General features: G+C 48.4%; 1 protein-coding gene across 2 annotated transcripts in view; it reads left to right on the top strand.

Moving 5' to 3' along the window:
- STAG1 (stromal antigen 1) overlaps positions 1-15,602 on the top strand; it is a 341,746-nt gene that overhangs the window by 159,402 nt on the left and 166,742 nt on the right. For both annotated transcript variants that reach the window (XM_029059010.2, XM_029059017.2), the window contains exon 5: positions 10,832-10,928. In XM_029059010.2, coding sequence (XP_028914843.1) covers positions 10,832-10,928 — 97 coding nt within the window. The remainder of the gene's footprint in view (positions 1-10,831; positions 10,929-15,602) is intronic.

Below are 15,602 nucleotides of genomic sequence, written 5' to 3'. Positions count from 1 at the left end.
CCTAGGGCTTCGAAGAGCCCTCTAACCCTTTAATTTCAACTCCATTAAAATTAAATGAATAGATGTTATTGCCTGATTGACACTAAATTCAGCAAGAGCAGTAAGACACTCGGGCACTGTAGCTAAAGGAGCGGGGCTTTATACTCCTCATGGCTCGGGCCAACGTCGGTCCACATCGCGGGACTTGGATTCTAATCCCGCCTCCTCCACTCGTCTGCTCTGTGACCTTGGGCGAGACGATTTACTTCTCTCTGCCTCGGCTGCCTCAACTCTAAAATGGGGATTGAGACCCTGAGCCCCATGGGCGGAATGGAAATGGACTGTCTCCACCCGATTGATTTGTATCTATTCCAGTGCTTAATACAGTGCCTGGACGTGGTAAGCGCTTAACAAATACCATAAAAAAGTGATAGTAAGAGGACTTATTCCCGAGGAGACAATTTTCTGAATCTTCACTGCTCCTTGTGGGGCCGTGCTTAATAAATCAGTCAAACAGTTGTATCGAATGAGCACTTCTGTGTGCAGAGCACTGTCCTAAGCACTTGGGAAGTACGATCCAACAGAGTCGGCAGACAGGATCCCAGCCCCCAAGGAGCATAATAATAATAATGATGGATTTGTTAAGCACCCACTATGTGCCAGGCACTGTACTAAGCGCTGGGGTGGATACAAGCAAATCGGGTTGGACACAGTCCCTGTCCCACATGGGGCTCACACTCTCAGTCCCCATCTTCCAGATGAGGTAACTGAGGCCCAGAGAAGTGAAGTGACTTGCCCAGGGTCACACAGCCGACACGCGGTGGAGCCGAGATTAGAACCCACGACTTTCGGACTCCCACTCCGGTGCTCTATCCACTACTCCACGCTGCTCCTGCAGTCTCCAATCTAAATTCAAACCCGCCCGCTCTTCCCCTAGTCCCCAGACTGGCTCTGGGTTTCCTGCTCCCGGCGTCTACTCTGAGTCACCGGCGCAGGTTGTTGGGATCGGGGGAGAGGGAGAGAGGGGAGGCGCCAGGTCCGGGAAGACCCCCGGGAAGCTTGGCAGCTCTAGACTGTAAGCTCGTTGCAGGCAGGGAATGGGCATGTTGTTATATTGTACTCCCCCAGGTGCTTAATGCAGCGTTCGGCACACGGGAAGTGCTCAATAGATCCGACCGACTGACAGCGGGGCTCCAGTGATTGGAAGCTGGGGCTCCTCTCCCCCATCAGAGGCCTTCCTCTCCGGACAGGGTGGAGCCCGATTCCAGCAAATCCTCTGAACAGTCTCATCCCGGGGATAGAGACTCTCCGTTGTTTTGGCTTTGGTCGTGGAAGCAGCGTGGCTCAGTGGAAGGAGCCTGGGCTTCAGAGGTCACGGGTTCGACTCCCGGCTCTGCCACTTGTCAGCTGGGTGACCGTGGGCGAGTCACTTCGCTTCTCTGTGCCTCAGTTGCCTCATCTGTAAAATGGGGATTAACTGCGAGCCTCTCGTGGGACGACCTGATTACCCTGTATCTCCCCCAGCGCTTAGAACAGTGCTCTGCACATAGTAAGCTCTTAACAAATACCAACATTATTATTATTATTATTATTATTAAAGCGCTGGGATGGATACAAGCAAGTGAAGTTAGATACGGTCCCTGTCCCACGTGGGGCCCCTTGTCCTAATCCCCATTTTCAAGATGAGGTAACTGAGGCACAGAGAAGTGAAGCGATTTGCCCAACATCTCACACAACAGGCAGGTGGCGGAGCCGGGATTGGAACCTGGGTTCTCCGACTCCCGAGCCCATGTTCTTTCCCCCTAGGCCACGCCGCTTCCAGAACAATCTGCTCAAGGAGGAAAAAGGTGTTCATTACACTTACACAAAAGTATACTCTTCACCACTGGCTTTAAAGCTCCCCATCACTTTGCCCCCTCCTCCCTCACCTCCCTTCTCTCCTTCTCCAGCGCAGCCCGCACGCTCCCGCTCCTCTGCCGCCGCCGACCTCCTCACTGGGCCTCGTTCGCTCCCGTCCCGCCGTCGACCCCTGACCCACGTCCTACCTCTGGCCTGGGACGCCCTCCCTCCTCACGTCCGCCAGAGAGTTACTCTCCCCCTCACCTTCAGTGCCTTATTGAAGGCCCATCTCCTCCAAGAGGCCTTCCCAGACTAAACCCCTTTTCCTCATCTCCCACTCCCTCCCGTGTCACTCGTACTCACTCCCTTTGCTCTTCCCCCCCCCCCCCCCCCCCCCCCGTCCCTGCCCCACAGCACTTATATATATATCTGTCATTTTATTTATATTTGATGTCTGTTTACTTCTGTTGGTGTCTGTCTCCCCACCCGTGCCTAGACTGTGAACTCGTTATGGGCAGGGATTGTCTCTCTTTATTACTGTTTATTCCCAAGCGCTTAGAACAGTGTTCTCCACAGAGTAAGCGCTCAATAAATTCGATTGAGTGAGTGAATACAAGAGCCACTTTGGAAACCGGGGCATTTCCACCGGATAGAAAACACTGTAACTCCTGCCATTCCGGTCATTGTCCCGGCTGCCGAGTTCCTGCTTAGAACGGTGCTTTGCACGTAGTAAGCGCTCAACACATACCGTCGTTATTGTTATCATCATTATTATATTATTATGAGAAGCAGCGTGGCTCAGTGGAATAAGCACGGGCGTGGGGGTCAGAGGTCATGGGTTCTAATCCCGGCTCCGCCACTTGTCGGCTGCGTGACCTCGGGCAACTTCTCTGTGCCTCGGTTACCTCGTCTGTAAAGTGGGGATTAAGACTGTGAGCCTCACATGGGACGACCTGATTACCTCGTTCCCCCCAGCACTTAGAACAGTCCTTGGCATATAGTAAGCGCTTAACAAATGCCATTATTATTACCATCATTTCCACGGCTCTGCATTTGGCACCCTCGTTTTAATCAATCGTTGAACGTGTAAGCAGCGGGGGAAAGTCTGGCGCAAGAAAGGATAATCGAGGTAGACAGAGAATAACCGCTCATCGGAAGGAAAGGGAGAAAAGGCGATTTAGCAAGAAGACCTCGAACGGCAGCTTCTCAACCCATTTCCCTTTATTTCTGCTCCCTAGTAGAAGAAAGTAAATGAACAACAGGGGTCCCCTGCCGATTCCCCGCCAAATCTCCTCCGCTCTACTGCTCCTGCCCCTTAGTGGAGAAGAAAAGGGAAATGCCAGTAGAGCTCATCGTCCCTTCCTTTCTCGGGGTAAGTGCTCCTGATGTGACTCTGGAGGTGAAACCCGGTTTCTCAAACTTTTTACAAGTGCTCATGGTCCCAAACTAATAAGCATAATAATGGCATTTGTTAAGCGCTTACCGAGTACCAGATACTGTACTAAGCGCTAGGGTGGATACAAGGAAATCGGGTTGGGCACAGTCCCGGTCCCACCTGGGGCTCACAGTCTCGAGCCCCATTTCCCAGATGAGGTCACTGAGGCCCAGAGAAGTGAAGGGACTTGTCCAAGGTCACACAGCAGACAAGTGGCGGAACCGGGATTAGGACTCTGACCTTCCGACGCCCAGGCCCGTGCTGTCTCCACGGAGCCATGCTGCTTCTCGTGTGAAGCCAGATGTGAAGGTACATTTCCTCCAAGAGGCCTTCCGTGACTCAGCCCACCTTTCCCCTTCTCCCACTCCTTTCTTCATCACCCTTGCAGAATCGCATAACGTCTTAATAAGATAATCACATCAATCGACTCTTTATTGAGTGCTGACTCTACGCAGAGCACTGGACTACGCGCTTGGGTATAATAGACAGCGCTTGCTGTCCGTCTCCCCCGATTAGACTGTGAGCCCGTCGTTAGGCGGGGACTGTCTCTGTCGGTTGCCGAACTGTATTCATTCAATAGTATTTATTGAGCGCTTACTATGTGCAGAGCACTGTACTAAGCGCTTGGAATGTACAAATCGGTAACAGATAGAGGCAGTCCCTGCCCTTTGACGGGCTTACGGTCTAATCGGGGGAGACGGACAGACGAGAACAATAGCAATAAAACTGTACATTCCAAGCGCTTAGTACAGTGCTCTGCACATAGTAAGCGCTCGATAAATACGATTGAATGAATGAGTGAATGAACAGAGTTGGTAGGCACAGTCCCTTCCCACAACGAGCCTCCGGTCTAGAGGGAGACAGAACCATGTAGGACAAGAGCAACTCTGTTGGCTAATGAGGTTTGAGCTGTTCTGGGAAAGGCAAATCTGCATTTCGGTAGAGTACTTTTTTTTCTTTTTCCACGCTATCTGTTAACTCTGGGCCAGGCACTGAATTGAGGTAGATACAGACTAATCGCATCGGACACGGTCCTTGGCCCACGTAGGCCTCACCGGCTTTATCCCCATTTTACAGACAAGGTCCCCGAGGCACAGAGAGATGAAGTGACTTGCCCAAGATCACCCAGAAGACAAACGGTGGAGCTGGGATTAGAACTCAAGACCTCTGACTCCCAGGCCCATGCTCTTTCCCAGCGTGGCTCAGTGGCTTGGGAGTCGGGGGTCATGGGTTCGAATCCCGGCTCCGCCACTTGTCAGCTGTGTGACTGTGGGCAAGTCACTTCGCTTCTCTGTGCCTCAGTTATCTCATCTGTAAAATGGGGATGAAGACTGGGAGCCTCACGTGGGACAACCTCATGACCCTGTGTCTCCCCCAGCGCTTAGAACAGTGCTGGGCACATAGTAAGCGCTTAACAAATACCAACATTATTATTACTTCCACTAGATCTTGCCGCTTCCCATTTCTGTACGTTTAAGATACGGGGCATCCAGGAGATTTCTTTTCCCCTCGGCTCTCGCACTCAGCGGTGGTTCTTCAGCAGTTGGGCACCAGCCCATCGTTCGTATTAGCGTCATTCATTTTCTATCCGGCACTGCAAAGCGGAGATACGTTTCCTGCGTTTCTAGGAGGCCGTGGTCCTTTGAAAGCAGTATCCCAGACAGGCGTCGTCAACGCAAAGCATCATAGAGACCGACGGTCAAGCGTGCGACGGTTTTTATAAGGAAAACAAAATAATGTAAAATGTGGACTCGTAAAGGAAGAGCTGTTTATCGGTCAGCGAACCGATCCGTGATATTCACTGAGCACCTACGGCGTGCGGAGCACTGTACTAAACGCTCGGGAGAGTGCACTGCGACGGAGTCGGAAGCCGCGTTTCCCGCCCACGCGAGCTTACGGTCTGGAGGGGGAGGCGGACGTTAATACGAATAAGTAATTCATAATATCATTTGTAGGTACGGTCGTAAGTGCCGTGGGGCAAATACCAAATGCCCGAAGGGGACAGAGCCAAGTGCGTAAATGATGCAGCAGGGAGAGCGAGCCAGGGAAAGGAGGGCTGTATAAAAGCCTTCTTGGAGGAGATGAAGCCTTAATAAAGCTCTGAAGGTGGAAAATGTGGTGGTCTAGAGCCCCTGGAAGGCGAGGGAATTCCGGGCTAGGGGCGGGACGTGGGGAAGGGGGCGGCGGCGAGATAGATGAAATCGGGGCCCTGGGAGTAAACTGGCGCTACAGAGGAGCGGAGTGTGCGGGCTGGGCTCCGGTAGATCAGCGAGGTGAGGTAATTACGGACTTTGAAGGTGACGGCCAGGAGTTTCCGTTCAGTAGCCCACTGAGGGAGATTGGAAGTGGGGAACGGGACCGTCTTGTCACTTGCTACAAGTCAGGGAGTGGCTTTCTCGGAGTGGGATTTCAGGAGCTGTTCTGAGTGCTCGGAGGAGCACTCAAACCTGAAGTTTTCTGTGAGTCGGAAGCCAAAGAAAGCCCATTCTTACATAAATCCCGAGTGCACTGAGAAATTTAGGAGACGTCGTGGAGAATTAGAAGAGGTTAGTGGTATTTAAATATATATATTTTCGTTACCCTATTTATTTTGTTAATGAGATGTACATCACCTTGATTCTGTTTATTTGCTATTGTTTTAATGAGATGTTCATCCCCTTCATTCTATTTATGGCTATTGTTCTTGTCTGTCCGTCTCCCCCGATTAGACCGTAAGCCCGTCAGAGGGCAGGGACTGTCTCTATCTGTTACCCATTTGTCCATTCCAAGCACTTAGTACAGTGCTCTGCACATAGTAAGCGCTCAATAAATACTATTGAATGAATGAATGAATGAATGAATATTTTGTGAGTGCTTACTTTCTGCTGAACACTGTACTGTTTGGGAAAGTGCAGTAAGGCTGGTGTACACCATACCTGCCCTCAGTGATATTTATTTAAATACTCCCAGATATTTACACTGTGGCATAATAGTGCAATTTAGTTAATGGTTTACATTTTTTCCCCAATGCATTTTTAATATACTGCCCCGCTAAGTGATTGATTTGTGAATTCTTTAATTTCACTGGAAAGGATGTCTGCAAACTGCTTTATTTCCCTTAATGTCCTATGGCTGTATGAACAGCTGGTGTTTAATAAATATGACGTGTTTGGATCACTGGTGTGCATTATAGGTAGTGACTAGTTTTGACGATAGATTTTGAAAATTGGTAGATGATGAATATACGTATATGTTCACGAATAAAAATAATAATAATTGAGGCATTTAGCATTTATACTGTACTAAGCGCTGGGGTGGTTACATCCCAGCGGTGCCTTGGATTGTAGAGGAGCAGCGTGGCTCAGTGGAAGGAGCCCGGGCTTGGGAGTCAGAGGTCGCCGCTTGCCAGCTGTGTGACTTTGGGCAAGTCACTTCACTTCTCTGTGCCTCAGTTACCTCATCTGTAACATGGGGATTAAAACTGTGAGCCCCACGTGGGACAACCCGATCACCTTGTATCCCCCAGCGCTTAGAACAGTGCTTTGCACATAGTAAGTGCTTAACAAATACCACCATTTATTTATTTTTTTAATTTATACAGCACTTAGTATGGCGCTCTGCACACAGTCAGTGCTCAGTAAATGCGATTGATTGTGAAATAATCAGGTTGAACCCAGTCCCACCTTTTGGAAATATCTGTCAATATATTCATATTGCCAAATAAAAAATAGAGAGAGTCAGTTCTTTGCACCCTGCGGTTTCCCGTCAGTTACCTTTAACTCGGTTGGAAAATGAGGCAACCACGAGGCATGTCCACAGGAAATTAGACTTTGTTCAAGCTTATCTCATAAATAGACTGTCTCCTTTCTCTGTCCCTCATGAAAAACAAAGGGAAGAGCAAGACAGGAGCTTTATTAAGCTGTAAAGTAGGAAAGACGAGGCTACCAAGGCTCACGTTTCTGTGCCACTGCCTTCCCCGCTTTGGCTGTCCACCTTCCGGACGGTCTGGCCACCGTGGCGTCACCAGCCTCTCCATCGGCCCTCCCCCCTCCTTAGTCACAAACTCAGGGATTCTTCTAAAATTCAAGAGTATTTCAAGGTATAATGATTATTTGACTCTCTGGAAGTGAATGTGGTCCTCAAGTGTGTGTGTGTGTGTGTGTGTGTCTGTCAGAGAGAGATTTTCAATATAAAAGGCCTTGATATGCAACATAACTGGGTCACGATCGTGTCACTGATTTGAGAGAAATGGTTTTATGTCGTCCCTTCAGTCGCTCTGAATTTGGGATCCGTTTTATAGTCCTCTGATGCCACGGGGACATAATTGAACGGTTTCTGTTGAGGTAAAATAGCCTCTATTTTGCTTCTCGGTCAGGGTCAACAAATGTGGTCCCTGTGGCTAAAGGCATATTGAGAAGAGTGATAAAACAAAGCAAAAAAAAAAAAAAGGATGGGGGAACAGCAGAGGCGTGCTCTAGGGCACTCATTCATTGTGGCTGGTTCTTCCTGTGCTAAAGAGAAATTCCGAGGCCTAGTGGAAAGAGCTTGGACTGAGATTCGGAGGACCTGGGTTCTAGTCCCGACTCTGGCCCTTGCCTGCTCTGTGACCTTGGGCAGGTCACTTCACTTCTCTGTGCCTCAGTTTCCTCAACTGTAAAATGGGGGTTAAATACCTGTTCTCCCTCCCGCTTAGACTGTGAGCCCCATGTGGGACAGGGACTGTGTCCGACTGGATTATCTTGTACCTACCTAGTGCTTAGTACAGTGCCTCGTACATAGTAAATGCTTAACAAACACCGTTATTATTAGTAGTAGTAGTAGTAGTAGTCATAGTAGTATAAGGAGAAGTTCTAGAGTCAAGGGGAAATAGCATATCTTCAAGAGCCATCCTTCCCAAAGGAGGACTTCCTGAGTCCTTTATGGTTTCCCTCTTTTTCAGTCGGGAGGGGGTGAACAGGAGAGACTAGCGTCGCCTTCACAGAGGTGATTGTCAAGAAGTGTGTGGCCTTTTGCATAGAGCATGAGCCCGGGAGACAGAAGGACCCGGGTTCTAGTCCTGGCTCTGCCACTGGTCTGCTGTATGACCCGTGGGCAAGGCACTTAATTTCTCCCTGCCTCAGTTACCTCACCGGTAAAGTGAGGATAAAGCCCGTGAGCCGCCTGTGGGACACGGACTGTGTCCAACCTGATTAGGTTATATCTACCTCAGCTCTTAGAACAGTGCTTGGCACATAGTAAGCACTTAAAAATAAAAACGTGGCCTTCCCTGATTAAGCCTTTCCCCGTCTCTCTCCCTTCCCTGTCCTCTTTGCACGTGGTTCTTTGCCCTTTCGGCATTGGGTGTTGGCCCCACCCTCAGTCCCAGAGCGCTTTTAATAATAATAATAATAATGTTGGCATTTGTTAAGTTCGCTTACTATGTGCAGAGCACTGTTCTAAGCGCTGGGGTAGATACTGGGTAATCAGGTTGTCCCTCGTGAGGCTCACAGTCTTTATCCCCATTTTACAGACGAGGTAACTGAGGCACAGAGAAGTGACTTGCCCACAGTCACACAGCTGACAAGAGGTTGTACGTATCTATAAATCACACGTTATAAATTTATTCATATTAATGTCTGTATCCCCTCTAGACTGTAAGCTCACTGTGGGTAGGGAAAATGTCTCGACTCTGTTGGATTCTACTCTCCCATGTGCTCAGTACAAGTGAAATAGACGTAGCAGATGCTCAATAAATACGATTGATTGATTGGAGTGGCTCCCGACTCCGGGGCAGCCTGGCTAGAACCAGAAACCAGATTGCTGCTGTCTCATATGTGAGTCAGGAGTTGCTGATCACTGTCTGTGCGGTAGGTTATGCGGGGGGAAAGAATTCAAATTCTAGAAGTGTATAATTTCTTGTTTTTATAACCTGAACCCAGAGAGATTTTAAATCTCCCCTCATTCCGTAGGGGAAAAACGGTTCCAGTTGATAAATCAGATTGAGCTCATCGTGGAAACCCAAAGGGACTATTCCGTCAGGGAGCGATCAAAAATGTGTGCTGATTACGATGCGTTTCTGTTTTCCTAGAAATTTAATTGTAGTTTTTGGTAGCTATCGGTTGAAGTTCCAATGTTGAACGACCTGAAGAAAATGATGGACGATTGTTTTCCGCTCAAGATGTCACGGTGCCAGTGTTCAAAGCTGGCTCGTGTGTGCTCAAGTCGGCCTCCCGCTGAAAGTCCACAATGGCAGGGAAGACTTGGGTCTTGCTTTCTGATTCTGGAGAGGAGCCAGCGGCTTGCTTCTCTATCCCTCCTCGGGGTTGGAAAAATGAGAAGCAGCCGTCCCCGGAATCTGGGCAAAATAGCTCCCAGTCTGATTCCCGGTGTTCCCGAGAGGATGGGGATGGAAGGGGTGCCTGCTGCAGTCCGTTTCCGATCCTGCGGTTGGCTTTGGGGCTGGTTTTTGGAGTTGCGTTTTTTTTAACGTCCGTACTTGGCACTGCAGAATTTGCCTTCGGACACCGTATAGTACAGTCATAGGATTTATACTCTTTTTTCCCCCCTTTAAGTTCTCATTTTCTCACTAACCTTTACTTTGAAAGATGCTCACAGTTACAACCCCAGGCGCTTGTTTTTTCATTCGTTGTTGTTATCACTTCAGCGTCATCATCGTCATCATCAGGAAATATTTACTTCTTATCTTGTGTCTACTCCGGCGCTCGGTACGGTGATCGGCCCGTAGCAAGTGCTTAACAAATGCTAGGGTTATTATTATTATTATCATTATCGTTAGTAATATTAGCCAGAGGGTCTTTTGGAATGGGACCTGGAGATGTGGATCAAGCGCTGATGATGATTCATGTCTTGAATTTTGAGGGAGGGTCTCCCGCATTCTCCCGTACACTCTGCTCCTCTACCGCTCACCTCCCCACTGTCTCCCGTTCGCGCCCATCCCGCCGTCGACCCCCGGGCCACGTCCTCCCGCTGTCCCGGAACCCCCTCCCTCCTCACCTCCGCCAAACTGACTCTCTTCCCCTCTTCAAAGCCCTACTGAGACCTCACCTCCTCCGGGAGGCCTTCCCAGCCTCAGCTTGTCCCTCTGCTCCCTCTGCTGCCTCTCTGGCCCCCCTTCACCTCCCCTCAGCTAAGCCCTCTTTTCCCCGCCCTTTGCCTCTGCTCCTCCCCCTCTCCCTTCCCCTCAGCACTGTGCTCATTTGTCGATATTTTTATTCCCCTATTTATTTTGTTAATGAGGTGTACATCCCCTTGATTCTATTTATCGCGATTAAGTTGTCTTGTTTTTGTCCGTCTGTCTCCCCCGACTAGACTGTAAGCCCGTCGATGGGCAGGGATTGCCTCTATCTGTTGCCGAATTGTACATTCCAAGCATTTAGTGCAGTGCTCTGCACATAGTAAGCGCTCAGTAAATACTATTGAGTGAATAAATTAACATCGAAAGGGGAGGGTCCTCAGAGGAATAATTCCCGGTAGGTAATTTTCTTCTGCAAACCGAAAAAAAGAAAAATCTTATGAGAAAGTTATCTGAAATGTTGTTTGAAGCCTTGTAAAACATTTCTCATTGAGAGTTCTGATGTATATTTTTTTTTTTCTTGACAGTCCGTGGTGGATGACTGGATTGAATCATATAAACAGGACAGGGATATTGCACTTCTGGATTTAATCAACTTCTTTATCCAGTGTTCAGGATGTCGAGGTACAGAATCACAGAAACGAAGTGGTGTCAAACAATGATAAACTATCCGTCTAATAGTATGTTTTTCAGAACGCCTATTCTTATAGGAAATGTATTGGTTTATTTTGTTTCATTCCTGGAAAAACTCTTGTTGAGATCCACTTGTGAAAGAGAAAACAATTGACCAAAGGTTCTTCTTGAATTTGCATTCTACACTTTTCATGAATTGTAAAACTATATTCAGAAAGGCTTTGGAAGAAACTGAAGATTGATCTTGTGTCAGTTGAAAACGAATGCTTTCGGATTCATTAACATTGCTTCTCGAATGATGTCAAAATTGTATTTTTGGACCGTGGAGGTTTTTCTTCTTGTATTTCCTTCTCTAGTTTAAAAGTCGTGGATTTTTATGCTGATCTTTGTTGGGGGCGGTACTGTGATAAAACAACAAGTCCTTTTGGGTTCTTGAATTTGTAGTTTCTTTTCCTCTCCTTGCCTTTAATTTTTTTATGGTATTTGTTAAGCACTTGATGTGTTCTAGGCACTGAGTGCTGGGGTAGAGGACAAGCTAATCAATTTGGAAACAGTCCATGTCCCCTAAGGGGCTCACAGGCTTAATCCCCATTGTGCAGATGAGGTAACTGAGGCCCAGAGAAGTGAAGTGACTCGCCCAAGGCCGCACCACAGACAAGTGGCGGAACCCGGATTAGAACCCGGGACCTCCGCCTCCCAGGCCTGTGCTCTATTCACTAGATGGGGCTGCTTCTCTTTGATTCTGGCTAGTGTGGATCTTAGAATTTCTGTCGAGCCTCTGGGTTTTATTAGTAATCACCATTATTCTTTCCTATTGTTTCTTGTTTCGCTGGCCTTCACTTTTCTGTCCCTTTGCATCGAGTGAAAAATTCTAAAGACGTGTTTGTAATTTGCTATTTGTTAGGCCTCTCAGGGTTGTGAAAATTTACCTCCTCTTATATTGTGTTTTCCTAACACTTCCTGTACCATTTTTCTGTGAATTTTTTCCTCACTGGAAGTATTGCTAGGTAAACACTCCAGATTTTTATAATTAAAGAATAAAGAAAGTGCATTTTCATCAATGAGGAAGTATCATGGATCCAGCTAAACCTGTTAGATTTCTATTGTGCCGTTTAGGGATAAAAATAAGGGGCTACCCACTCTATGTAATCCCCATCATATCAATCAATCCTTCAATCAGTGGCATCTCTTGAGCGCTTACTATGTGCAGAACACTGGGCTTAAGCCCTTCGGAGCGTATCATTCAGCGGAATCTTTACCAAAGAGTCCTGAGCCACAAGAATATGAGAAACAGCATGGCATAGTGGATCGAGCACGAGCCTGGGACTCAGAAGGTCGTGGGTTCTAATCCGGGCTCTGCCACTTGTCTGCTGTGTGACCTTGGGCAAGTCACTTCACTTCGGCCTCAGTTACCTCGTCTGTAAAATGGGGATGAAGACTGTGAGCCCCAGGTGGGACAAGGGACTCCGTCTAACCCAATTAGCTTGTATCCACCCCAAGTGCTTAATTCAGAGTCTGACACCCAGTGAGCACTTATCAAAAGCCACAATTATTATTGGTATTTCAAGGATAGCGATAGCTTACTTTCCCCTCCCTTCTGTCATCCCAAGAATATGCTACCTTGGTGACGGCTAGAGCAGAGCAATATTTCTTTTGGCAGCAAGACCAATTTCTGCTCTAGACTCTGCACTGTCAAACTCTGACCAATGGAGATTTCTAATTGCGACTCCCCTGTACCGCTCTGCATTAAGACATGTCGAATCAGTCAGTCGAAGCCATATTTATGATAGGTGAGGTCAGTTATCCCCTCCCGCTTCCAGAAACCTTCAGCTTCTCCTAGACTCTCACACCTGATGAGTATTAGAGAAGCAGCGTGGCTCAGTGGAAAGAGCCCGGGCTTAGGAGACAGAGGTCGTGGGTTCTAATCCTGGCTCTGCCACCTGTCAGCTGTGTGACTTTGGGCAAGTCACTTAACTTCTCAGTGCCTCAGTTACCTCATCTGTAAAACGGGGATTAAGACTGTGAGCTTCACATGGGACAACCTGATTACCTTGTATCTACCCCAACGATTAGAACAGTGCTCGGCACGTAGTAGGCGCTTAATACCAACATTATTATTATTATTATTTATTTACACTAATGCCGGTTTATTTGTTTTGATGTCTGTCTCCTCCCCTTCTAGACCGTAAGCCCGGTGTGGGCAGGGATTGTCTCTCTTGATTGCCGAATTTTACTTTCCAAGTGCTTAGTACAGTGCTCTGCACCCAGTAAGCACTGCTCAATTAATACGATCGAATGATTGATTGAATGAACGGTCAGGCCGATGCTTTGCTCTTCGGCCGGCAAGATTTAGGGGCTGCAACCAACTGGTGAGTCAATCGGAGTCACCGGTAGCACTCTCCCAAACCCTTAGTTCAGTACTCTGCCCAGAATAAGCAGGTGCTCAGTAAATAATAATAATAATAATGGTATTTGTTAAGTGCTTACTATGTGCCAAACACTATTCTAAGCTCTGGGGTAGGTACAAGGTAATCAGCTTGTCCCACGTGGGACTCACAGTCTTCATCCCCATTTTCCAGATGAGATAACTGAGGCACAGAGAAGTGAAGTGGATTGCCCAAGGTCACACAGCAGACAAGTGGTGATGCCGGAATTAGAACCCACGACCTCTGACTCCCAAGCCCATGCTCTTTCCACTAAGTCACTACTTGTTGACTGAATATCTGATGAGAAGGCTAACTACAAGGTGTTTATTTGCTCAGTAATAATAAAAATAATAATAATTACGGTATTTGCTAAGCGCTTACCGTGTGCCAGGCACTGTATAAAGCGCTGGGGTACATACAGACAAATCAGGTTGGATACAGTCCCTGTCCCACATGGGGCTCACAGTCTCGATCCCCATTTTCCAGGTGAGGTAACTGAGGCCCAGAGAAGCTAAGACGACACAGCAGACAAGTGGCCGAGCCGGAATTAGAACCCACGTCCTCTGTCTCCTAAGCCCGTGCTCTCTCCACTAAGCCACGCTGCACAACGGTGGGTGGGAAGGTGGTGGGGGTGGTGGTAACGGGGAGGGAGTTTTTCTCCTGCCCCGGTCGCTTAATTGCAGGTCGGGGAGAAATGAAGTATCTTGCGCCAGGTCCCGCAGCAGCCAAGTGGCGGAGCCGGGATTAGAACCCATGACCTTCTGACTCCCAGGCCCGTGCTCTATCCACCGCGCCATGCTGTTTAATGTAGGGGAGGAGAGAAGAGCGCACACTAACTTCAGTTTCGTCCTCGTCGATTTTCCGCGGCGTCAGAGCTAGGCGAGTCGGCGTTCGATGGCCAAACATTTTCCTGCCACTTCCTCTTCCTTCTCTTTTGTACCACTTTTGTTCATCGCTCTGGTTGCGGGGGATAAGAGCTGACCACACTGGAAGCACATTCAGCCTTTCATCCTCCCGTATCTCGGGTTTCCCCCTCCCCGTCTCCCGGTGCACCCGACGTCTACCGGGCTCTGCCTGTGAAAACAGCCTGCCTGGGTTTTAATCCAAGTCTGTAATCTTGACATCTCTCACTTCTCTTTGGCACGAATCACTTTCTACATCGAGATGATTAGCTTGGATCTCTGTTGGAACCGTGGGCATTAATCAGGAGGTGTTGCCCTGGTTCTCCCCGTGAATAGTGACCCGGTTAAATAAAAAAAAAACCCCGACGTCCTCGCTAGGTCCCGTTGGCTGCGAATAAAAGCTGTCTTCTTGTTGGTCGCTGACACCTCCGTCCTCAGGACCGGCTACCGTTTATTGCTGGACCTTTTAGCCTTTTGAGAGCAGTCGGGTTTTTGTTCCAGCTGAGCTTCCCCAGGCCTAATGGCTTCACACCAAGGTGTTCCCTAAATTCCAGCCGTTTCCCTATCTGCCCATTTGGGGATTATATTATCAGAGGTTGTGTTTCAGCTCGCCTCGTTAGGATTCCTTCCGCCCTCCTTCTTTTCAACCACCTTCCTTTACTTGGCCATCATTCTTTCTCCTCATGGTGGTAGCGTGAGGAGAGCGAAATGTGGAAGGTAGGGAAGCCACGGCGACCTAGCGGAAAGAGCAAAGGCCTGGGAGTCAGAAGGCTTAATAATAATAATGTTGGTATTTGTTAAGCGCTTACTATGTGCAGAGCACTGTTCTAAGCGCTGGGGGAGATACAGGGTCATCGGGTTGTCCCACGTGAGGCTCACAGTCATCATCCCCATTTTCCAGTTGAGGGAACTGAGGCACCGAGAAGTGAAGTGACTTGCCCACAGTCCCACAGCTGACAAGTGGCAGAGCCGAGATTCGAACCCGTGACCTCCGACTCCCAAGCCCGTGCTCGTTCCACTGAGCCACGCTGTAATCCCGGTTCCGCTGCTCATTTGCTGTGTGACCTTGGGCAAATCACTTCACTCCTCTGGGCCTCCGTTCCCTCATCTGCAAAATGGGGGTTTAATTCCCATTCTCCCTTCCACTTATTCATTCATTCAATAGTATTTATTGAGCGCTTACTATGTGCAGAGCACTGTACTAAGTGCTTGGAATGGACAATTCGGCAACAGATAGAGACAGTCCCTGCCCTCTGACGGGCTTACAGTCTAATCGGGGGAGACGGACAGACCAAAAAAAATTAGCAATAAATAGATTCAAGGGGATGAACATCTCA

The sequence above is a fragment of the Ornithorhynchus anatinus genome, chromosome 1 (assembly GCF_004115215.2).
Source record: "Ornithorhynchus anatinus isolate Pmale09 chromosome 1, mOrnAna1.pri.v4, whole genome shotgun sequence".
Taxonomy (NCBI): domain Eukaryota; kingdom Metazoa; phylum Chordata; class Mammalia; order Monotremata; family Ornithorhynchidae; genus Ornithorhynchus; species Ornithorhynchus anatinus.
This window is presented reverse-complemented; position numbering and strand designations above follow the sequence as displayed.